Source organism: Panthera uncia (genome assembly GCF_023721935.1).
Source record: "Panthera uncia isolate 11264 chromosome C1 unlocalized genomic scaffold, Puncia_PCG_1.0 HiC_scaffold_4, whole genome shotgun sequence".
NCBI lineage: Eukaryota > Metazoa > Chordata > Mammalia > Carnivora > Felidae > Panthera > Panthera uncia.
This window is the reverse complement of record NW_026057585.1, coordinates 8,706,224-8,731,246: the sequence shown is the minus strand read 5'-3', so window position 1 is coordinate 8,731,246 and position 25,023 is coordinate 8,706,224. Positions and strand designations below refer to the sequence as shown.

General features: G+C 40.6%; 1 protein-coding gene across 1 annotated transcript; it reads right to left on the bottom strand.

Annotated features, from left to right (window-relative positions):
* Window positions 1-15,883: 15,883 nt before the first annotated feature.
* BCAS2 (BCAS2 pre-mRNA processing factor) lies at window positions 15,884-25,016 on the bottom strand. Its single transcript, XM_049616520.1, has 7 exons — window positions 24,883-25,016; window positions 24,682-24,774; window positions 21,921-21,991; window positions 19,881-20,042; window positions 18,390-18,440; window positions 17,180-17,260; window positions 15,884-16,174 (listed from the first exon to the last, which is right to left on the bottom strand). The coding sequence occupies exons 1-7, from the start codon at window positions 24,973-24,975 to the stop codon at window positions 16,048-16,050; spliced, it is 678 nt and encodes a 225-aa protein (XP_049472477.1). The 5' UTR covers window positions 24,976-25,016; the 3' UTR covers window positions 15,884-16,047.
* Window positions 25,017-25,023: the final 7 nt, after the last annotated feature.

The following is a 25,023-nucleotide window of genomic DNA, read 5'->3' as shown; positions in this document are numbered from 1 at the left end:
AATAAAGACCATGTTCTCTCGTAATGGGGGCATCTGTGCTCTGATCGATGGTTGCTACTTTTAATCATGAAAGTGCAGACACAGAGGTAGGCCGCCATTATTATACCCCCCCCCCCCCCCCCCCATGGTTACACTCCTCTCCAGTTCTGGTTGAAGTGACTTCCAGAGGATTTAAAAGGCTGATGCCTTTACAAAAAAATTTTTTTAAGTTTTTAATTTATTTATTTTGAGAAAGAGAGAGGAAGAACATGAGCAGGGGAGCGGCAGAGAGAGGGAAAGGGAGAATCCCAAGCAGACACTGTGCTGTCAGCATGGAGCCTGACACAGGCTCAAACTCATAAACCATGGGATCATGACTTGAGCCAAAGTCAAGAGTCATGTGCTTAACTGACTGAGCCACTGTGGCATCTCTGATGCCTTTTAAAAAATCTCTATTTTTCTTTTTTTTTTTTTTCTCTCTAAGACCAGGGAGAGAAAAGAATTGGTGAACTTGAAGATAGGACAGTGGAAATTATCCCTTCCGAGGAACAGGGAAAGAAAAAAGAAAACTGATATTTGAGGACATTTAAGGATCAGGACGTTCCAAAGCAACAACACACATGACGGAATTTATAAAGTCATTATGCATGCCCAGGGTGGTTCAGAAATTAATACGTACCAGGCACTGTTCTGTGCACTTTATGTATATCAGTTTGCATATTCTTTACAACAATCCTATCAGATAGTACGATTACTGTGCCCATTTTTCACATGGAAAACAGACAGAAATAATAAATAAGCTTGCTTGAGGTCACATAGCCATAAGGGACAATCAGAATTTACTCCTGGAAGTTTGTCTTAACCGCAAAGCTTACTATCTGCCTCCCTCTGTATGCTATGGTAAGAAGTTTAGCTTTTCATTATAGGTAACAAAGAGCCAATGACAATTTGTAAAAAAAATTGTTTAATGTTTATTTATTTTGAGACAGGCAGAAACAGAGGACCATTAGGGGAGGGGCAGAGAGAGAGGGAGACACAGAATGCGAAGCAGGTTCCAGGCTCCAAGCTGTCAGCACAGAGCCTGACGTGAGGCTCGAACCCACAGATCGTGAGATCATGACCTGAGCCGAAGTCAGATGCTTAACCAACTGAGCCACCCAGATACCTGGAGCCAATGAAGAGTTTTAAAGAAAAATTTAAAGAAGATGTAGAACGGAGTGACATATTAGGTTAATTTTGGAGGGAAGATTACTCTGGTAGCAGCTTTGAGGGTGAAGTAGTAGGAAAAGAATGGCTACAAGGAGAAGAGGGAAGAGCCTATTCCTGTTTTTCAGAGATGAGGAAGACCTGAACTCATGACAAGTGGCAGTGAATGCAGAGGAGATCGGGATTCAGGCGACATTTCCAAAGTACATGAGTACAATTGGGTGGTCTTTTGGATACAGGATTAGGGAGGTGTCGAGGACAAGTTAAGTAGGAGAATTTTGCAGAACATCCAGTGGAGTTGTCCATGGACTACTGGGGGGAGAGTTCTAGCTAAAGATACAGATTAGTGACTCGTTCAGTTTATTGGTGGTAATTGATGCCTACGGAAACTGATGGCTCAGGTAAAACAACCCAACAGAGCCTTAGGGAACACCAGCATGTAAGTAACAGGCAGGAGAGAAATAGCCCATAAAAATATAGATAAAAACTGGTAAAACAGGTAGGAAGATAATTAACATAGAAAATAGAAAGCAATAAATACCATTAAAAAAACATACAAACGGGCGCCTGGGTGGCGCAGTCGGTTAAGCGTCCGACTTCAGCCAGGTCACGATCTCGCGGTCCGTGAGTTCGAGCCCCGCGTCAGGCTCTGGGCTGATGGCTCGGAGCCTGGAGCCTGTTTCCGATTCTGTGTTTCCCTCTCTCTCTGCCCCTCCCCCGTTCATGCTCTGTCTCTCTCTGTCCCAAAAATAAATTAAAAACGTTGAAAAAAAAAAAAATTAAAAAAAAAAAAACATACAAACAAGGTAATGAGGGAGCTCAGAGGAGGATTACAGCTTAATCTTTCTGAGCCTCTGTTAAATCGTCTGTAAAATTAGGTTGGACTAAGTGGTCCCTGAAGTCTCTTCTGTCTCTAAACCTCTGAATCTATTCAGTGTCCAGTCAAATGCCCACTAACACGGTAGATGGTATGAGAAGACACAAGGCACAACCCTTGCTGTGGAGGAGTTTTCAATCTACTGGACTGAAACACACCAAAAGCCTCTGGAGATAGAGATCATTTATAATTAAGGGGTGAATTTGTGGCATACCCTGTGGGCTGAAAATCCAGTAAAGGAAGAGAGTACCATAGCATGTGTATGGAAGCTTACTGGATTTAGGTAGAGAAGAGAAGAGCCTGGGCAGAAATAAAGAAGTGAATTCACTGACCTCGATGAATTTGAAGATCTCAGTTGGGAACACATGGGAATTAGGGTTTTGGACAGGTAGGGTAAGGCAGGTTGTGGTGGTTCTTATACACCAGAGAATGGGGTTAGAATTGAATGGAGGCAGGAGGGAGCTTCTTGGGCAGGGTTGTGACATATTTAAGATACAAGATGTAGGTAGTTTGAGCTCAGCTATTTTTACTACACCAGATGTCTGCTGCTATTACACTCCTTCCCATTGCCAATTCCAGACCACACTGTGGTATGCTGCCCAGAGCATGCCCAGATAGGTCTGAAGCACTCTAGCTTCTTGGAGAGTAGACACCTGACAACTCTCAGCTAAGTCCCTCTCTGGAACTTGCCCTTGGCTGAAGAGAGCCACCTTGTCCCAATGTCATGCCGCCTCACCAGCTGCATCCCACATTCAATAGCTGGTTGACAGGGTTTAACAGAGGCCCATATGACCCTCCCACCCCCCACCCAGTTGCAGAAAGACTCCACAGCGTCCTCTCCGCTCCAGACCTCCCAGAAGGCAACTGAGGCTTTGGGGGCAACTGCATCACAGTTCAACTTCTCTTGCCTAATCCTTCTTCCTTCATTCCCCCAAAGGTGCCCATGCCAAGGACACTTCCTGATAAACACCCTGCATGCTAATTTCCATCTCAGATTTTTCTCCTGGAGAACCAAACTGCAACACACACGATAATTACATTTTCACGCAGCTTTTCATCTATACTGCTTACCAATTTAAGTGCAAAGAAATTTTGTAAGCCCAGATTTTGGTTTGAGCAGTTTTCCTCAATGACCTTGATGTTCGCAGTTTAGAACACCAGAGCTAATTTTGACAAAGCAGGAAAGAATATCCAATGGAATAAAGACAGTCTCTTCAGCAAGAAGTGCTGGGAAAACTGGACAGTGACATGCAGAAGAATGAACCTGGACCGCTTTCTTACACCATGCACAAAAATAAACTCAAAATGGATGAAAGACCTAAATGTAAGACAGGAAGCCATCAAAATCCTCGAGGAGAAAGCAGGCAAAAACCTCTTTGATCTTGGCCACGGCAACCTCTTACTCAACACGTCTCCAGAGGCAAGGGAAACAAAAGCGAAAATGAACTACTGGGACCTCATCAAAATAAAAAGCTTCTGCACAGCAAACGAAACAATCAGCAAAACTAAAAAGCAACCAACAGAATGGGAGAAGATGTTGGCAAATGACATATCAGAGAAAGGGTTAGTGTCCAAAATCTATAAAGAACTTATCAAACTCAACACCCAAAAAACAAATAATCCAGTGAAGAAATGGGCAAAAGACATGAATAGACACTTCTCCAAAGAAGACAGCCGGATGGTGAACACATGAAAAAATGCTCAACATCACTCATCATCAGGAAAATACAAATCAAAACCACAATGAGATACCACCTTACACCTGTCAGAATGGCTGACATTAACAACTCAGGCAACAACAGATGTTGGCAAGGATGCGGAGAAAGAGGATCTCTCTTGCACTGCTGGTGAGAATGCAAACTGGTGCAGCCACTCTGGAAAACTGTATGGAGGTTCCTCAAAAAACTAAGAATAGAACTACCCTAAGACCCAGCAATTACACTACTAGGCATTTATCCACGGGATACAGGTGTGCTGTTTTGAAGGGACACATGCACCCCCATGTTTATAGCAGCACTATCAACAATAGCCAAAGTATGGAAAGAGCCCAGATGTCCATCGATGGATGAATGGATAAAGAAAATATGATATATATACACAATGGAGTATTACTCGGCAATCAAAAAGAATGAAATCTTGCCATTTGCAACTACATGGATGGAACTGGAGGGTATTATGCTAAGTGATATTAGTCAGTCAGAGAAAGACAAAAATCATATGACTTCACTCCTATGAGGACTTTAAGAGACAAAACAGATGAACCTAAGGGAAGGGAAACAAAAATAATATAAAAACAGGGAGGGGGACAAAACAGAAGAGACTCGTAAATATGGAGAACAGTCTGAGGGTTATGGGAGGGGTTGTGGGAGGGGGGAAGGGCTAAATGGGTAAGGGGCACTAAGGAATCTACTCCTGAAATCACTGCTGCACTATATGCTAGCTAATTTGAATGTAAATGTAAAAAACATAAAAAATAAAACAAGGTAATTAAAAAAAAAAAAAGAACACCGAGAGCCACCTTTTATACAACGTGCAATTGTAAGATCACATACCCCTTTGGCAGTATATCCCAGTTGGGTAGCACAAACAGCTAAGCGCACATGATGAATACCGAACACAGTGAAGTGACGAGTTAGTGGTAACCATGTCTTGGCAGGATATACTCTTGGCTAATGGAGCACATCGCTGGGCGCCTTGTACAGTAATACACCTGGAGGTCACAGGTGTCATGCAGAGGTGGTCAGTCTGTAGCTGGAAATTTTACAAAGGGTTGTTTCAGGTCACAAAGGAACTGTGACCCCATTTGAGTTTTTTCTTTTTTGCAGTGGTCCAAAATATCTTACCCTTATAGATTTTGCACCTAGCACCACATTAAAAAATAATATATATATATATACACCAACCATTATACTATCAGATGCCTCTCAACTAAGCACATTACTCTCCTTTAGTTTTTAAGCACCAGGAGCAAAGTTCGGAAATTTGAAAGTTGCAATAAAAACGGGCAACAAGATATTGTCATTCAAAGATTGGTGGTAAAGTGGTTAGCAATGTTAGAATCGTTGCCTTGAAGCGTCCGTAGCATCCAATTGCCCGTGCAAAATATCTTGCTCAGACAGTGATCGGTCTGGCAGCTTTTGAGGGAAGGAACTGCTGTGGAAAAGGGATTGGAGAGACTGAGCATCTATATTGCTGATGGCCTACGTCATTTTTTTGTCCTTACGATGCCTTGTTTTTCAAACGTCCCTGCCTTTACAAGATGAATAGATGTAGTTTAGAAACAAGTAACATTCACTGCCTAGGAAAACTGTCAAGTTTTTAACCCTGAAGTAGGTAGACTTACACTGCACTCTTTTTATAACACATACAAATTCTGCAACGGGAAACGTATTGAAAATGCAGCGCCTGCAATTGACATATTGCCAAAGAATAAATTATATCCTGTGCTATCATTGTGTATTCAGCAATAATGAATACTAGGAGGAAATAGCAAAGTAGTAATTATACCAATTACAATTGATTAGTTGGTATTAACATAAAAAGATACACTCATTTTATTATTCTCTCTTATGTCACAAGAAGGCTGTGATGTATTAAGATATCTGGTTCCTCTCTAAATTTCCTTTCTTTTAAATGTTTCTTTTTTTTTTAAGTTTATTTATTTTGAGAGAGAGAGGGGTGGGGCAGAGAGACAGAGGGAGAGAGAGAATCCCAAGCAGGCTCTGAACCGCCAGATCATGACAGAATGATCCTGACCTGAGCCGAAATCAAGAGTCCGGCGCTTAACTGCCTGAACCACACAGGCGTCCGTTTTTTTTGTTTTTTTTTTTAAGTTTATTTATTTTGAGAGAGAGAGAAAAAATAAAACATATGAGTGGGGGAGGGGCAGGGGAGAAAATAGAGTGAGACTTCCAAGCAAGCTCCACACCGGCAGTGTGGACCCCTATGCAGAGATTGAACACACGAACTGTGAGATCATGATCTGAGCCAAAGTCAAACACTTAACTGACTGAGCTACTCAGGTGCCCCTAAAATTTTTTTTTTTTAATTTTAATTTTAATTTAATTTAATTTAATTTAATTTAATTTAATTTAATTGTTTTAAGTTTATTTATTCATTTTGAGAGAAAGAGAGCAAGCCGGGTAGGGGCAGAGAAAGAGAGAGAGGGAGAGAGAGAGAATCCCAAGTAGGTTCTGCAGAGTCAGCACAGAGCCTGACGTACGGCTCAAAGTCACAAAACTGTGAGATCATGACCTGAGCCGAAATCAAGAGTTGGACGCTTAACCAACCGACTGAGCCACCCAGGCACCCCAAAAAGATTTTATTTTTAAGTAATCTCTTACTTACTTACTCTTACTCTTACACATAACAGGGGGCTCGAACTTACAACCCCAAGATCAAGAGTCATGTGCTCTACTGACTGAGCCAGCCAGGCACCCTTAAATTTCTTTTTATAATTGATTAAATTCAGGGAATTTAGAAGCATACTGGGAATTCGTATTGTTACCCATGATGAAAATTTCTTTAGTGGGGCTAAATCGATTAAGCGTCTGACTTTGGCTCAGGTCATGATCTCATAGTGCATGAGTTGGAGCCCCGGTTGGGCTCTGTACTGACAGCTCAGAGCCTGGAGCCTGCTTCAGATTCTGTCTCCCTCTCTTTCTGCCCCTCCCCTGCTCATGCTCTCGCTCTCTCTCTTTCAAAAATAAATAAATAAATATAAAAAAAGAAAATTTCCTTAGTTATACTACAATTTTCATTGTTTTATGCTACTATGATTTCTAATTTTCTAATCTGTTTTTCCTGTGCTATTGTAATGCTAGCACTTCATTTTTTTGCATTTTTTATAGAACAAAATAATGCAAAAGGACTAATAAATGGGGTACATCAATATCTACTATTGTTTATTTTTTGTTAGAAATGGAGATTAATGGTGGCGAAGTAATTGCTATTTTATATACAGTAGGACTCTGTTTCTTTGCAGGTCTCCAGGGTGAATTTGACAGTTTAGCAGGCTAAGTTGATCATCTTTTATTTTTCTGGTGGGTTGGGCACCCTTTATAGTTTGAACAATGAAAGCAAAATCTATGTGAGATTACATTTAACCTCTGGGAAAAAACAGAAGAATTCTTCCATATGTGAAACATCAGAGTAAATTAACTATCTCCATTTTCTCATGTCATGGAATGGAGAGCAGACAGGTCGTATGAATTGCTGCATGAGCAATTTATTTGACTTTTTAATGACCTTGTACCCGCTATGGTCAAACAAGAATACTACAAGAAATAGGCAGTTTCTTTTTTAAAAGGAGGAGAGAATAACACAATGTGGACGGAAGGGGAGACCTTCAAACTTAGTGAAAAGCACAAGACATAAAATAAGGCAGAGGACATAGAAGGGTGGCGAAGCAGATGTCCTCAGGGCCATTTTTAGTGAGCAGTTCAAATTTAATTACAATTGTCAGCAAAAGCCTAACATACATGGTCATTAAAAAAATTCAGTTTAAGAAAGCTACTTTCTAAGCTGTACACACATCTTATTGAAAGGATTTGATTGTATAGTAGGGGAAGGGAACACTGATGAAAGCTAAAGCTGAACTTTTAACTGTCCTAATTATGTAACCTTAAACTCATACCCAAATTACTTGACCAAAAACTTTCAAGATTTGGAGAGAGAAAATTATCTTAGGGTTTTAACACCTCCCCTTCTCCTACTATATTTAAAACATTTCTTTTCACTTACTGAAATATAATGGAACATTAGAGTACTTCCCATTTCATTTCTAAGTTTTGCATAATGAGATTATGTATTCACGTGAACAAAATTTCGTTATAGCAAGATGTTAATAACTATTTTAAAGGCATTTCTAGGGGCACCTGGCTGGCTCAGTCAGTGGAGCGTGTGACTCTTGATCTCGGCATTGTGAGTTCAAGCCCCACATTGGGTGTAGAGATTACTTTGAAAAAAAAAAAATCTTAAAAAAAAAGGCATTTCTATTTGTAGCAAATTGTATATGAACTAATATTACTAGTGTACTTCTTTTTATTCTCTTCAGTTGGTTTGACCTTCTCTTGTAATTAATACTTTTATGATGGTACAAAATCAGATTTGGGAAACCAAAGTTTAACAGAAGGTAAGTCATAATGTTGCAGTTGATATTAATGGTGTCTAATGTAGAGTAATATCTCATTTTAGTGAATATGAATTGCTATGTTGTATCCAAATCTCATTAAAATGGAAATTTACTGCTACTGAGCGTAGACAATTTAATCATGTAAGTAAAATACAAAGCATATTGTTCACATCACTATCAGCACAGCGTTCCCCTTTTTCCTTGTCTATGTGCCACCCTTTCTTCTAATGTTAGCTTGACAGTAATTTATGGTGTGATGTTAGATAAGTCCTCACTATCCAGGTTTAAGATTCCTGGCTGGTGAACGTGGAAATTAAGGGCATGACTCACAAGTTGCATACATCACTTCAGGACCTATCTCACTGAACACAACCTAGTTACATGGGGTATGCACATGACTGGATGGGAAACTAGGAAATTAGTTTTTAGCTGAGCAGCCATGTGCCCAGCTAAAATTTCTATTATTATAGAAGGGGATAACATATGTTAGAGGGACAAGTGGTGCCCTGCTACAATAAGTCACTGAGACAGTATGCTCTGAGTTTACCCTCCTTCCTTCTCAAAAGACATGTAAGAATCCAACCAAGTAAGGGCACCTCAGTGGCTCAGTGGTTAAGCATCTGACTCTTGATGTCGGCTCATGTCATGATCTCAAGGTCGTGAGATCAAGCCCCACGTGCGGCTCCATACTGGGGCTTCGAGCCTGCCTAAGGTTCTCTCTCTCTCTCTCTTCCTATGGCCCTCCCCCATGCTTTCCCTCTCTCTCTCTCTCTCTCAAAACAAACTACCCAAGTAAGATAGACATTATAGGGAGAATCTTGAATCTGTATAACATATTTAAAAAGACACTTATCGGGCACCTGGTTGACTCAGTTAAGTGTCTGACTCTTGAGTTTAGCTCAGGTCATGATCTCACATTCCTGCCAAGTGTGCAGTACTAGCCTGCATCCTAGCCTTGCCAGAAACCCCAACAATGCTAAGCCCTCTGTTTCCCAGGATTCACTTACAACCTTGTTCCCTAATTTCCCCAGAACAGACTTTTTGTAGCTGTCAGCGAAGCTGTAACCAGAACAAGACCCAGAGATTGTTTAGTTTATTTTCTCTCAGGGGCCTTCAACCAACGGCTGAAATATTGCCTTCTGCTATAGACTGAGTATCTGTGTCCCCTCTCCCGTCCGCAAATTTGTATGTTGAAATCTAATACCCAATATGATGGTATTCGGATGTGGGAGCCTTTGGGAGGTGATTAGGTCCTGGGGGGTAGAACAGGAACAGGATTAGTGCCCTTGTGAAAGAGACCCCAGAGAGTTTCCCCCCATCTTCTGCCATATGATGCCACATTGAGAAGACGGGCTGTCTGTGAACCAGGAAGTGGGCTCTCAGTAGATACCAAATCTGCTGATGTCTTGGATTTCCCAGTCTTTTCTGGCTTATTCTCTCCATCTAAAGAGCTTCCTCTGTACAACAGGAGCTAAAGCCAAGGCAACTCCAGACTTAAGTCATCCCACTTCTCCACCTTCCCTCCTGTAAGAACCCTTCGGATTACGTTGGGCCACCCAGATTAATCCGGGATAATTTCCCCATCTCATGAACCTTAATTAAATTACATCTGCATAATTCCTTTCACCAAGGAAAGTAACACATTTACAGGTTCCAGGGATTTTGATCTGAACATGTGAGGGCCATTATTCAGCTTACTATAAAGATCTAGTACAAAGAAATATGAAAGGTAATTAATATAAATACTGAGAAGCATGCACCACCTAGCTCTGTACAGAGGAGGTGTCTAGAAGACAGCCGTTTTGGGGCACCCGTGTGGCTCAGTCGGTTAAGCGTCCGACTTTGGCTCAGGTCACGATCTCACAGTTCGTGGGTTCGAGCCCCACGTCGGGCTCTGTACTGACAGCTCAGAGCCTGGAGCCTGTTTCAGTTTCGGTGTCTCCCTCTCTCTCTGCCCCTGCCCTCCTCTGTCTCTCTCTCTGTCAAAAATAAAACAAACATTAAAAACAATTTTTTTAGAAGACAGCCGTCTTCTCAGTGTCAGATGGCAGAAGAGGGGAAGGAACTCTCTGGGGTCTTTTTCACAAGGGCACTAATCAGAAGAGTACATCCACCAGCAACTCCTTCAGAAAGGATACTCAGGTAGTAGGTGTTTTTGAGATCTCACTTGACTGAAAGTCTTTATTCTATCCTCAACTTAATAATTTGACTAGGTATAGAATTATAGGTTAGAAAATTTTCTTAAGAATTCTAAAGGCACTGCTCCTTTCGTTCTAGCTTCCAGAGTCGATGCTGAGAAGCTTGAAGATATTTTGATTCTAGATTTTTTTTCAAGGTTGTTTCTGTATTCTCTTCCATCAGGAAGTGTCCTCATATCCTTTGTTATTATAAACATTTAAGAATGGTCCATGCCATTCTTAATGGGCTCCTGGGTGGCTCGGTCAGTTAAGTGTCCTACTCCAGCTCAGGTCATGATCTCACGGTCCGTGAGTTCGAGCCCTGCGTCGGGCTCCGTGGTGACAGCTCGGAGCCTGGAGCCTGCTTTGGATTCTGTGTCTCCTTCTCTCTCTGCCCCTTCCCCACTTATGCTCTGTCTCTCTTGATCAAAAATAAATGTAAAAAAAAAAAAATTAAAAAAAAAAAAAGAATGGCTCACTGGCATCATCTTGAGGATGCCTGAGATCACACCCAGATACTTGCCAGGGCCCTCCTGGGTTCATGGCAAAGAGCTCAAAAACAAATGCACCACCATCCCCATGTTTGATCTGGAGGACACCACAAATGTTGTTCTAGTGAGCATTATTGATTCTCAATTCTTGATATGCCTCTCCAAGATCTTGCAGAATCTTTTTTGTCCATGGTGTCCTGACACTTCATAAATAATATGCTTGGAAGTTTGTTTATTCTTATCTGTTGTTCTGGGACCTTGAAATCTGGAAACTCCTATCATTCAGTTCTGGAAAATTCTGAATTATTTTTCTGATGGTTTCCTCCTTCTGTTTTTTGTTTTTGTTTTTGTTTTAATCTCAAAAATATTTGGATATTGACCTTCCCAATTAGTCTTCTTATTTTTTCCCTCTATTTTCTATTTTTGCATTTTTGGCTACACTTTCTGGGAGAGTTTGTCAACTTTTACATTCCTAACAGATCTATTGAATTTTAATTTCTGCTACCAAGCTTTTTAATTCCTAGGAGCTGTTTTGTTCTCTAGGTGTTCCTTAACAAAACAGTATCTTTTTTTTTTTTTTTTTTTATCTTCTTACTTCTCTGAGGATATATTTTTCTTCTTTTTTTTTTTTTTTTTTCTAATAAACCCTATCCCCAACGTGGGGCTGGAACTCATAACCCCACGATCGAGTCATGTGTTTTACTGACTGAGCCAGCCAGGCACCCCATCTTAGGATATAGTTCTTAAAAAACAAAAGGTTTTATTTTTCTTTCTCCATCTGTTAATTTCCCCACAGGGTTTTCTCTGTTTTTGTTCCTTGTCTTTCTTGATAAAGAAGTTTCCTAGCTATCTATCTGGTAATCCTTGATTGTTTTTTATTCAAGAGTGGGGAAGTAAAACACAGATTAGAAGCTATGTGTGTGAGGGGTACCTTGGTGGCTCAGTCGGTTGAGCGTCCAGCTCTTGATTTTGACTCAGGTCATGATCCCAGGGTCGTGGAATTGAGTTCTGTGTCAGGCTCTGCGCTGAGCATTGATCCTGCTTGAGATTCTCTACCTCTCTCTCTTTCTCTCTCTCCCCTCTGCCCTCCCCCACTCATGTTCTAATTTTAAAAGTTCTATGTGTTGGAGTGGGAGGGGTGTTGAGCATCACTGCTAAGTGACTTGTCTGGGTCATTTTTTTTTTTTTTAATTTCTTTAACCTTTATTTATTTTTTTGAGACAGAGAGACAGGGGAGGGTCAGAGAGAGAGGGAGACACAGAGTCTGAAACAGGCTCCAAGCTCCGAGCTGTCAGCACAGAGCCCGACACGGGGCTTGAACTCACAGACCCTGAGATCATGACCTGAGCCAAAGTCAGATCAACCGACTGAGCCACCCAGGCGCCCCATTGGCTGGGTCATGTGTTAAAAAACTGTCAATTTCAACAACTTCAGGGTTTTTTTCTCTTGGGCTAGTCAGGTTCTCCAACTACTTTCTATTTCGTGCTGAGAGAGGGCTGAGAGCAGGGGATGGCGTGACTGGTAACGCCTTGTGTATCCACTGACATAATGCCTGTTTTCAACTGAACTGTGGCTCTTTCTTGTAACATAACTTCTTTTATTCTCCTAGGGCTGCTGTGAGAACACACCACACACTGAGTGTCTTAAAACAACAGAAACTTACTGTCTTACAGTTCTGGGGCCTAGAAGTTTGAAGTCAAGGTGTCAGCAAGGCCATGCTCTTTCCGAAGGCTCTAGGAAGAATACATCCTCCCAGTTTCTGGTGGTTGCCAGCGAGCCCTGGTATTCCTGGGCTTGTAGACTCATCACTGTAATCTGTCTTTACGTGGTGTTGCTCTCTTGGTCTGTCTTCACAATGCCTTCCGTGTGTGTGTGTCTTCCCCTCTTCTCAGGACAGCACCAGAATGGACTTAGGGCCCATCCTCTCTGTGGGTACCTACTTTGCTCTGCCCCATCTAATGACTTTAGGACTGAAGTTGGAAAGGGAGTGGGAGGGATATTAAAGCATGTCTAAGTTTAGAAAAACCAAATATGTCTACAAATTCAACATTATTCCCAACTGAGATGGAATCTAATTCCTCTCCCTTGAATATGGGCTGGCTTTACTGTCTTGCTTCGAACAAACACGACAGGTCAGAAGGAACAGTGTGACTTCTGGGGCCAAGTCATAGAAGGTAATACATCTTATGCTGGACTCTCTGACATATGCCTTTGGAGGAGCTGTCACGTAAGAAGTCTGGCTACCCTGAAGCCTCCATGCGAGAGAAACCACATAGACAGAGAGAGAGGTGCCCAAGGATTCCTGAAAGTCCCAGTCAGCTGTCAGTTGTTTGATTCTTCCCAGCCCATGTGTCAGATACAAGTGAATCTACTGAGAAAACACTAGTCCCGGACACCCTCTGACCACAACTTAAGAAAATCCTTAAGTACTTTCTACCTAAGCCCAGTTAATCCCCAGAACTGTGAAAGATATCCTAAATGCTTGTCTGGGGTGGCAATAATACTGGATTGGAATGAACGGCAGAAAGGAAGAGGGGTAGGAGGAGTAAAGGAATAAAAAAAAATGTAGAAGCAGACTCCACACTGACAGCAGTTTTTAGGTGCCCCTAAAAAAATATATATATATGTATATATATTTTTTTCTTTCATTCTGAAAGAGAGAGAACATGAGCAGGGGAGGGACAGAAAGAGAGGGAGAGAATCCCAAGCAGTCTCTACACTGACAGTGAGTAGCCTGATGCAGGGCTCAAACTCATGAACCTCTGAGACCATGACCTGAGTGGAGATCAAGAGTTGGATGCTTAACCAACTAAGCCATCCAGGCACCCCCACTAAAATAAAATTTTTAAAAGATTTTAAGTTATCTCTACACCCAACATGGGACTTGAACTCACTACCCTAAGAGTGTCACACACTCAACCAACTGAGCCAGCCAGGCACCTCTGTGATTAAAATATTTAAGACAATTTACAAACATGTCTGTGAAATTGATGGTAACTGAAAGCTGTCTTTCATATGGGCTAGGAAGCTCCATTTCTCTTAAAGTTGATAAAGAAGGGTTAACTATCTCACACTTTTCTCTGCTCATTATTTCCCCTTGTAGGATGACAACCAAAGAGATCTCAATCTGCATTGTATACTGTTTGACAAACACTCTAAAAATCAAGTGTTTTGTTGCATGTCGTGTTACAATCTTCAGGAAAAAATACCCGGTTATTTTATCTTGAAGGCTTAAGTTAGGATGGTTTATGTGGTGATAAAAAAATCCAATTCAAACTGACTTGTAAAACAGTAAGTTCACTGGCTCACATATTGACCTAGTGGTGGGGCTAGTGACCTCGCTCAGTTTATCCAATGTCCTGCAGACTTGTTTTCTCTTAGCTTTGCTGGAGGCATCCTCAAACTCTGTGTAGTTATTTATGAATGAGAGGAATCTCAATTAATGGGACAAACTTTATGAGTATGATCAATCTAGAGAAAGAGAACTATCAATCTTAACTTACAGATTTGTCATTGAGCTGCTTTCTGTGGAGTAATGCACTCTGAACCTGGCACACCAAACTCACCTTGGCCGAGGAAACACGCAAGCTCTGTAAGCTGGTCACTATACTAGACTGGGATTTACTAGAAAAATAGTGAAAAAGGGAATACCACTGGGAATACCACACACAGAGGAGTGTGGTAAGGGACTGGGATAACCTAAAGTCTAGTCTCTCAGGCAGGGAACAGCAGAAGATACAATTTCTTGGGGCTGAGAAGGTGAAGCAAATTGGATTAGGCATTAATGGAATGAATTTTCCAGTGGAGCAAGAATATAATTAAAAAAAAAAAAAAAAAAAGATGGAAATATTTGGTGTCACAAGTCACTTCAAGTTATGACCATAAACCAGTAACCCTCTGCTCCCAAGATGTATTCTCTCTCCACCATTAAGAAAAACCTGAGAAACACTGGGGCACCTGGCTGGCTGCACGGACTGGTGCAGCATGCGACTCAATCTCAGGGTCATGAGTTGAAGCCCCACATTGGGTGTGGAGCCTACTTAAGAAACAAAAAGGGGGGGAGTGCCTGGGTGGCTCAGTCAGTTAAGCATCCCACTTTTGATAAGGGCTCTTAGCTCATGATCTCAGTTTGTGAGATCGAGCCCCGCATTAAGGCTTTAGTGAGCGCAGTGTGGAGCCTGCTTGGGGTTCTCTCTCTGCCCCTCTCCCTTGCACGCTTGTGTGCTCTCAAAATAAAAAAACCCCAAAACTTGAGAAACAATTGTTTTAAAACTCCCAACTTACCGCCTCCTCCAATAATGGGCTTTGCTGCTGTTTACCTTTTATTTCAGAATCACAATAAACTCAACGCTGCATTACAGCTCGACGTGGGATAAGGAGACCCTGGAACCCAAAGAACAGCGGTGAGATTACAGGAGGCTGCAAGCAGATGTGCCGCAAAGATTTTCTCCTGAATCAGGAAGTCATCTTTTATACTCATCAATTCCTTACAAGTGGAGGGTTAGAACACAACTCTGGAGCTGCACTACTGGATCAAACACCTGGATGACCTTCTAGCTATAGAACTTCGACAAGTTTCTTCATCAGCACCCACTATAAGTCTGTGTATGGGAACAGCAGTACCTACTTCCTAGGGTTTCTGTGAGGATCAAATGATTTTTGTATTCACGTTAGTTCATCTACCTCAAGTGCTTAGAATGGGGGTCCAAGCTTCATGAAATTGTTACCTCTGATGATGATAATGACGGACGACACAGATGGACACTGTATTTCAGAAGTCTTGCATGACAATCAAAAATCTGTTTAGAACTTAACCCTTTATTTGAAACTATATAAACCAAAAGTTTCCAACTGATTGTACATGTTAAAAACTTTCTATAAATATCTCTTGGATACAAAATTTGGTCCAGTTGTTCAAAATTAATTCTATAATATTATTCTAAAGTCATACTTATTTTGAAAGCCTAAAGTTGTTTTTTTATGGCAAAAACAAAACAGAAAAACCCACCAAGCTGAAAGCTTTTATTCGCTAAAACGTACAAATATAACAGTCCACACTCTACAGTAAACATTTAACCACTGATGATTTCCTTAAGATGCTGTTCTCCTTCACAGCTCAGATGCCTGATTTCCTGTGAAAGCCCAGTCTGCCTTCCTTTCTACCCATCAAATTCATCTGTCTCTTTAGAAGTCTTGCCGGATGTTTTCTTTGTTTGCCTCTCCGTGTTGCTGCTTCATTTGAAAGATTTCATTTTCTAATTGCACGATAGTCCTTTCAATCTCATAATTCTTGCTGACGAGGGATACCCAACTAAACAAGTTAAAAAAAAAAAGGAAAAACTACTTAATATAGAATTTCTCTTAGAAGATTTTATCATATTTGTTTTCTTTCAGGGTCATATTGTGAACCACTTTAACTTTCCATTTTAAAAAACTAAGGCACAACTGGGGGAAAGTGGATAAAGGGTACATAAAGTCTAGCTGTAATATTTCTTACAACTGAATGTGAATCTACGATTATTTCAAAATAAAAATTTTTAAAGCAAATCAGAAATGGTTGAAGAGACAGGACAAGGTGATGGAAGATAACATTTAATGGGATTAAATAAATGGAGAGAAAACAGGGCAGAGGCAATAGTTAAAAATGGAGGAATTTCTAGAATAAGAAATAATCCCACAGAAAAAAAATCTATGACAAATGAAAAGAAACACACATGTATATTTGGGAGATTCTATTAGCTTGAAGAAAAATGTGAAAAGATGAGTAGACTGATAACACGGGGTACATGGAGGGGGAGGAGAAGGTGGAACAAGGAGAATGATGGGCGGGGAAGGGAGAAGGGAAATACAAAGCAAAAAAGAGAAATGATACAAAAATTCCTGATTATATTTAGGGACTCATATAAATTTATCAGTGTATATGAAGAACATTTTAAAAGTAAAAAAATGAACACAGGGAAAAAAGTGGAAACAAATTATCAAAGTATGAAATCTCCCTCCCTCATGAGTTAAAAAATAGATAAGTGTTTTTCCTTTTAAAAGGAGTAGAAGTAGAATCCTTTTCAGAGCAGAAACCCTGCACTGGAGACAGGGCGTTCTGAGACCAGAAGCAAGCAGCAGTGGTCCCGCCCCTCTCTGTGCCTTCCAAGCCCACATATCAAGAGACAGGCAGAGGCAGTGAAGAGCGGGATTCAGAAAACAGCATTTGTTTGACACCTGTGGCACTGCATTTGAATAGTGTTGAATCACATTATTAAATCTGGATCTTAAAATGTGCTAAGTGATTTTAAAAGATGATGGAACTGAAGATACGCACGTTGACTCCATTTCCCTTAATTTGGATCCAGCTGTGAGCTGCATGTTCTTTCGCTGCCAGTTTAAATCTTGAATATGTTTCCTGTAAAATATTATTTATATGACCCACCTACATTTTAATATAAGACGCAAATCAACAGAAAATCTATAATCAACGTAATATAACATCTTTAATTCCTTGAGAGGAACAGATACAATAATAGACTAACCCCAAGAATTACCTTTCTATTTTTCAATTACAAATTTCATAAAACATGCTCATCATGAAAAATTAAGCATGTAGTACACATACACATAGATTAAAGAGCAGAAGTCCCTCCTCCCATGTGCCTCTCCTTCTAACTAACTGCTGTTCAGTTTTTGGTGGGTGTTTTTCCAAAGTCTTTCTTTCTCCCTTTTCTCCCTCCCTCCCTCTCCCTCTCTTTCCAAACTCTTCTCTACATGTATACGTGCAAGAAGAGATTAATTTTTTTTAAAGTAACCTCTATGCCCAACATGGGGCTTGAACTCATGACCCCAAGATCAAGAGATGCATGCTCTACTCCAGATGCCCCAAGATGAATTTTTCTTACATAAATCAGATTATACATGTTCTGCTACAACATTTTCTCCTTCTAAAAGTGCCTTTTCAATGTTTGCAGATTTGCAAATTGCAAATGACTTGGTAGCGATGTTTTCAGATCTCAAGTCTACTTCTTCTTTGCTCTAGTAAGGCAAACCCAGCACTGGATGCTGGACACATAGATCATGTAGTACTACTCTCGTATGACTACAGTCCATAGGTCCCTTTTTCTTCTGTCTGTTTAATAAGGATTCACCTAAACTTTAAAGTAAGAGGAAAATAAGGGCACCTGCTGGTTCAGTCAGAAGAACATGTAACTCGTGATCTCGCATGATCCTGAGCTGTGAGTTCGACCTCTACGCTGGATGTAGACATTACTTGAAAATAAAATCTCAAGGGGCACCTGGGTGGCTCAGTTGGTTAAGCATCTGACTTTGGCTCAGGTCATGATCTCACGGTTAGTGAGTCTGAGCCCCGCATCGGGCTCTCTGCTGTCAGCACAGAGCCCTTTTCAGATCCTCTGTCTCCTTCTCTTTCTGCCCCTCCCCCCGCTCGCACGCACTCTCTCTCAAAAATAAACAAACATTAAAAAAAAAAAAACTTAAATAAATAAATAGGAAAAAAAAAGGAAAAGGAAAAACAAACTTGCCTTAACTTCTGGAGCTCTTTCTGTGCATGTTCAATCATATGAACTAGATTTCTAAGGAAGGAAAAGAGGAAAACCAGATTAATATACGTTAAAATGTAATAATACCAACTAAAAGTGAACTATCTAGTTGATACAAGTTCAAGTTCTTCTGCTATTGAGCTCTGTGCCAAACACCACATTAGACACTCTATATGTAACTATTAGCTAATTTAATTCTCCTAAGAATTCTTTGAGGTAGGTATGATTACCCCTATCTCACATGTGAGGACATTAAGCTTAGAAAGATTAAGTAACTTGGTCAAGGTAACATAGAGAAGTGTCAGCTGAATTCCACTTCAGGTCTTTTAACATCTCAAGACCACCCAGTTTACTGATACCGTGATTTCATATAGCTAGGTCACTTCTTAAACTATCATTACTTTCCATGGAGAGAATGGAAAATAACTCACGACTGTATTCATTCAAATCCCTATTATCTCCCTATTTCTGTACCCACATTTATCGTGTCATTCTCCCCTCCTATCTATTGCTAACTAGAGAAAGAAGACAAAACTGTCATGGAAGGCTGCAGATTTAGATTTCGTGCAAGTCGGCTCTCACTAGCACAGCGGAAAAGCTGAGCAATATACAGTAGCACGCAACTATCATCCTGAGAGAAGTGATTAAAAAAAATTTAAATGTTTATTTGTTTTTGAGAGAGAGAAAGCGAGCGTGTACATGCACACAAGCGGCGGGGCGGGGTGGGGAGGACAGAAAGAGAAAGAGAATCCAAACCAGGCTCTGCACCATCAGCAGAGAGCCCTATGTGGGGCTGGAACTCATGAGCTGTGAGATTGTGACCTGACTAGAGCTGACACTTAACCGACTAAGCCACCCGGGGTGACCCTGAGAGAAGTGATTCAAGGGCAGTCACCAACACCCCTCCACACCTTTTAAATAAAGCTTTATTGAGATATAATTCACATAGCCCTATCAATTTCCTCAATGCAGTAGAGAATCACCTTTAGGGTCCATTTGAACCACACTGGCCCTACTATTCTCTTGCTCTAGATCCAATATTGTTTCTTGGCTTTAGTGACTCAAATATTCTTCTTTCTTTACCTTTTTTTCCCCATTAACTGCAATTCTCTCAAGAGTCAGTCTTCAAACAGCTGTGACTCCCCAGGCTTATCTTTCTTTGAAGTGATTAAAAAAATTTTTTTTTCTTAATGTTTATTTATTTTTGAAGGAGAGAGAGAAAGAGACAGAACACAAGTCAGGGAGAGACAGAGAGAGAGGGAGACAGAGAATCTGAAGCAGGCTCCAGGCTTTGAGCTGTCAGCACGGAGCCCGATGTGGGGCTCGAACTCATGAACCGTGAGATCATGACCTGGCTGAAGTCAAACACTTAACCGACTGAGCCACCCAGGCGCCCCACCGCCCCCACTTTAAAAAAAAAAAAACACCAAAGCTGTGGGTAGGATGGGTTTATAAAAACAAAAAACTTCTTACTCATTATATACTTTCCAGGCATTGCATCCATGCTGTGACATTAGTTCCAGATTCTCGATTCGAACCGCTTGATGCTCTAACTGTGCCATAGAATTGTTTACACATTCTTGCCATGCAGTAATGTCATTTTTCTGACCTGAGGAAGGGGCTGGAAGTTCATATCTGAAATTAAACAACAATAAAATCTTTACCTTTCCTCCCAACAGAATGCTTCACAGGCCTATGCACAATGTAAAATCTACAGAAGATTGAAGACGTAGACTGTGCGGTAATAAGAAACCTATTCATCCTAAGAAACAATTCATTCACAAATAAGATTTAACATTCATTATACACAGAAACAACAAAAATGGTTTACTTCAACATGAAGTGATTCAATAAACTAGACTACGTTCATATGAAGGACTGTTATACTAGTTACTGAATGCTACTAAAGAATATTTGAAACATTAACACGTTTATAATATTAAGAAAAAAAAATAGGATACGAAAAAACTATGCTATCATTTTTGTAAAACACACCTACATTCATCCAGCTTTCCACCCACATACCCACACTGCTCTAAAGAAAAAAATGGAAGAGAGATCGTTAATTCTTTGCATTTGGACCTAACTCTATTCTCTCTCTACACTACACATTCCTTCAACACTGCCGACATAGCCAATAAATACTCTTCATAAATCTCAGCTTGTTACTGATGAGTTACTACAGATGAAGTTTTAATTTCCATTTTAATATTTTGACTAGCTACTGTAAAAACCCCAAATTGTTCCTATGAAAAAAAGAGCGTGTGTGAGTGGAGGGAGGGGCAAAGAGAGAGGGAGAGAGAGAATCCCAAGCAGGCTCTGTGCTCAATCCCACAAACCATGAGATCATGACCTGAGACAAAACCAAGAGTTGGACACTTAACCAACTAAGGCACCCAGGCACCCCTAATCTATTTCCTTTAAAAAACACTGTGATATCTTATTAAGTTTCATTCACAATCCACTGTTTAATGGGTCTAAGGCTTTGAGACATACTGCCATAAAGGAGTTACTGTCCTGAATATCTATAGAGCAGAAGGACCTGGGAACAGAAGAAATGAGGAATCCTGGAATTTATTCTGCCTTTATCACTCAGGATAGACAGGAAATGGAGCACAAGAGAAGAAGCAATATAGTCTTCCGGTTCTACAGACTCAAATCCCTCTTCTAATCTATACATATGCTGAGAGGATGAACCTACTGTGCATGTGGCCCTTTCTCAAAGGACTGGGCTGTGACAGATTACTTAGCAGTTCTCACAATTCCAGAGTGATCTTAAAGTCAACAGGGATCTCAGATGTTAAGCAATCCAATTGTTCATTTTAGAAAAAGTAACAAAGGAAGTTTGGGTTTTTCACCCCTGAGAGAGAAGCAATTTTGAAATAAAGTGACAGGGGAGGGAAGAGAGTAGAACCAAAGTCAAACTATCCTAGCACTCTGCTTACTAATGCTGCCTTGTGTAAGATGAAGCAGGAATCATTATAAGCCATTAACATGGTTTCACCCAGATATGTTATGAGCAAACAACTAGAGATCTAATTAGGAACATGTCCTTGAAAAATTTTAAAAACATGAACCTCATTACAATTCACACCATTCCTCTGTTGTTGGATTTTAAAATACAGCAGTTTGTATTTCTTTTTTAATCTTTATTTATTTTTGAGAATGAGAGAGAGCATGCACGGGGGAGGGCAGAGAGAGAGGACAGAGGATCTGAAGCAGGCTCTGTGCTGACAGAAAAGAATTGGATGTGGGCTTGCACTCACCACCGCTTAACCAACTGAGCCACCCAGGCGCCCCTAAAATGTTTTTCATTTTTAAATAACAGTGCAAAAATATATCTGAACACTAACACAGAATTATAAAAACCACTATTACATGAAAAAATATAAATATATAAAATCAGATAGGAATTTTTTCTTTGCAACATTTTAACAGAGCTACAGCAGTTTTACTAGTAACTTAAAACTGAACAATGATTTGGGTCCAGCTGAACCCAGAAGTAGAACTTACCGTTTCATACTGAGTAATTCTATTGGTTGTCGAGCAGCCAGTCTTTCAAATTCATTTCTCATTATGTCGGTCTGATTTGGAGAAAGAATTATTTCCAAAATCATATCGACAAATTGCAATTAATAACCGCCAAACAAATAATAAATCTAACCTACTTAAATATTTGTCCTTTATGCTATCCATTAATATGGATCATTTCCCTTCCCACCAAGCCTTCTCTGGGTTAAATGCTCTCAAGGGTCAGGAGAACACATACTTCATATGTAAAGGGACCCACAGAGAAAAGGTTAAATCCTCAACCAGTGGTTCTCAGTCCCAGAAGCACATAATAATCAGCTGGGAGCTTTAAAAACAATTTCAATCCAGTCACATCTTACCCCTCTCTCCCACTCCCATTTAAGTGTTCTGAGGTGGAGATAGGACATGATTATCATTTGTTTTTAACTTATCAGTTGACTGTATAGTGAAGCCAGTGGTGATCTAAGTATTCACAGGGTTGGGGGTAGGGGGTGGTGGAGGAAAGGACTTGGACATGAAAAAATTTGCTTTTGCTTTAGGGCTATGAGCCTAAACCCATACTTTCTTTTTGGTCTTGGCTGCCATTTTCATACTTTACTCTTTTCAAAGAATGAGAAATGGGGAAAGGGAAAAAGAAACCGGTTCTGCTATCTGTTCTAACAATTGTGCAATTAAAAAAGGATAGCTGGGAGCTATGGTAGAGCTCCACTCCTTGAGGTCCAATGTTTTGGTCAATATCCTATTCCATTTCTGTTCTGCACATTTCCTGGCCTGAGTATAAAGAACTGCTTAGGTATTCATTTATAGTAGTATTTCAGTTCTCCAATTCCTAGCATAGAATAGACTTTCATAAATAGGTTTTTTTCCCATAAATAATTGTTTAATGAATGAACTCAAGAGCTTTCTTTCTTTCTTCCAAGAAAATTTATTTATTTATTTATTTATTTATTTATTTATAGAGTAAGCGAGCAGGGCAGGGGCAGAAAGGGGGGGAGACAGAATCCTAAGCAGGCTCCACACCATCAGCTCAAACCCACAAACCGTGAGATCATGACCTGAGTCGAAATCAACAATCGGGCACTTAACCAACTGAGCCACCCAGGGGCTCCTTAAAGATTTTATTTTTAAGTAAAAATGTGGGGCTCAAACTTACAACCCAGAAATCAAGAGTCATATGCTCTACCAACCAAGCCAGTCAGGCACCTGGGAAGAGCAGTTTCAAAAGCAGTTTGAGGAGTGGTTAAGGTCTTAGGCAAATTAGCTTCCCTAAGCTGTAGTTTTCCCATTTAAAAAATTAGGATAATAAACATAGTTATATAGTTCACAGGGTTGTTTTTAGGACTGAGATGGGGAGCCTTGTACATTATTAATTCCTATTTATAAAAAAGGGTTAAATAATCAGTATACTAATTATAACGAAAGGAGGCATCTGTTGTATTTGCGAGAGCTGAAAGGAAAACTGGGTCAAGTAATCTGAAATTTTCAAGAGCCAATCTAATAAGGAAGCATTACTGTACTTAGTTCTTTTTTGTAAATATTTTAAATGTTTATTTTATTTTTGAGAGAGAGAGACTGATCGTGAGCGGGGGAGGGGCAGAGAGAGGGAGACAGAGAATCCAAAGCAGGATCCAGGCCCCCAGCTGTCAAAACAGAGCCCAGTGCAGGGCTCGAACCCACGATCTTTGAGAACATGACCCAAGCCGAAGTCAGTGCTTAACTGACTGAGCCACCCAGGCACCCCTGTACTTAGTTCTTAGTGTGGCACCATCTATATTTGGGTAGCAACATTATATATTTGGGTAACATTTAGAAAATGCATGGGAAAATAACATATCACAGGAGCACCTCTCTCTATTTAAAACTTAAACAACTTCCCGCCCCCCCCCCCTTACTTCAATATAAATACTGCATTTTTTGTTTGAGAGAGAGAGAGAGAGAGAGAGAGAGAAAACGCACGCTTACGTGCATGGGGAAGGGGGAGAGGGACAGAGGATCTTAAGCAGGCTCCGTCCTTAGCAAGGAGTCCCACCAGGAGCTAGATCCCATGACCTGCGATCATGACCTGAACTGAAATCAAGAATCGGCTTCTCAGACGACTGAGCCACTCAGGGGCCCTGCGTTTCATAACAGAATTCTTTCATTAAATATATGGTTACCTATAATGGGGGGTAAAAACTCAAATATGTATATACTTAAGTGCCTAACAGAATCTATTAATTTAGAAGTAATGCTTCACATTACATTTAGCTGATTACACCCTAAGTAGTATCTTGGGTGCACTTCTGGGCTAATTATTTAAATAGTATTTTATTTCTATACGGTTTGTCACTTCAGTCATTCGCATATGTTCGGTAAATATCTAGCCTGTGATACAAAGGCCGCCCTCTAGTGGTTCTCAGGAGCCTAAGTAATTAGGCTTATATACATTAAAAATGCCTACTCGTTTCAGTGTAGACCTTTGCGAGTAGGGCATACCTTTGAAAATTTACGCCAAGGAGCCAATGTCTGAAAAACGTACACGCTATTTTTTGCATTGTTAGATCGCGAAGCCCCAGAAAGTCCTTCAGTGGGTCTCAGAATAAGAAAGATGGAAAACGTTTATCTAGCTGTTTTCAATGGACCGATAACACCTACACAATAAAGTAATAGCTAAACAAGAAATAGTTAAAGCTGGCATTTAAAATTCACTTTTCTGTGGCTAGAACTCTCAAAATATTCACAGCACTCAAGACTTCACACTTGCCTCAAAAGCAGAATAATCCGGGGCTGTCAGGTAGCTCAGGTAGTTCTTAGTAGGTCGGTATCTGCGGGTTTCCTCCTCCACCAGCGCTGCAGCCTAGAAACGAGAACAGGGGCCAGGACAGGGATAGCAACTTGCAAGGTGCTTTTTCAGCACCAAGGGCTACACAGCGCTGACTCAGCTACACCGACAGCGCGAACTTACCGCTTCCCGCACACCGGGCGCTTCGTAACCTTGGTCAAAATACGGCAGCGCGTCTACCACAACCTCTCCGGCGACTAAACCCGTGCCCGCCATTCTTAGGCTTGCCGAAATTTTCTGAGTCTGCGCAGACTCAGGCCCGTT

What these genes read in the sequence shown, in the direction of transcription:
- BCAS2 (XM_049616520.1), bottom strand. Translation starts at nt 24,975, where the DNA reads ATGGCGGGCACGGGTTTAGTCGCCGGAGAGGTTGTGGTAGACGCGCTG. An exon ending in AAAGAGCTCCAGAAGTTAAG is followed by an intron (nt 17,261 to 18,389) that starts GCAAGTTTGTTT and finishes AATATTTTACAG; the next exon opens with GAAACATATTCAAGATTTAA. An exon ending in TTAAGGGAAATGGAGTCAAC is followed by an intron (nt 16,175 to 17,179) that starts GTGCGTATCTTC and finishes TAACTTGTTTAG; the next exon opens with TTGGGTATCCCTCGTCAGCA.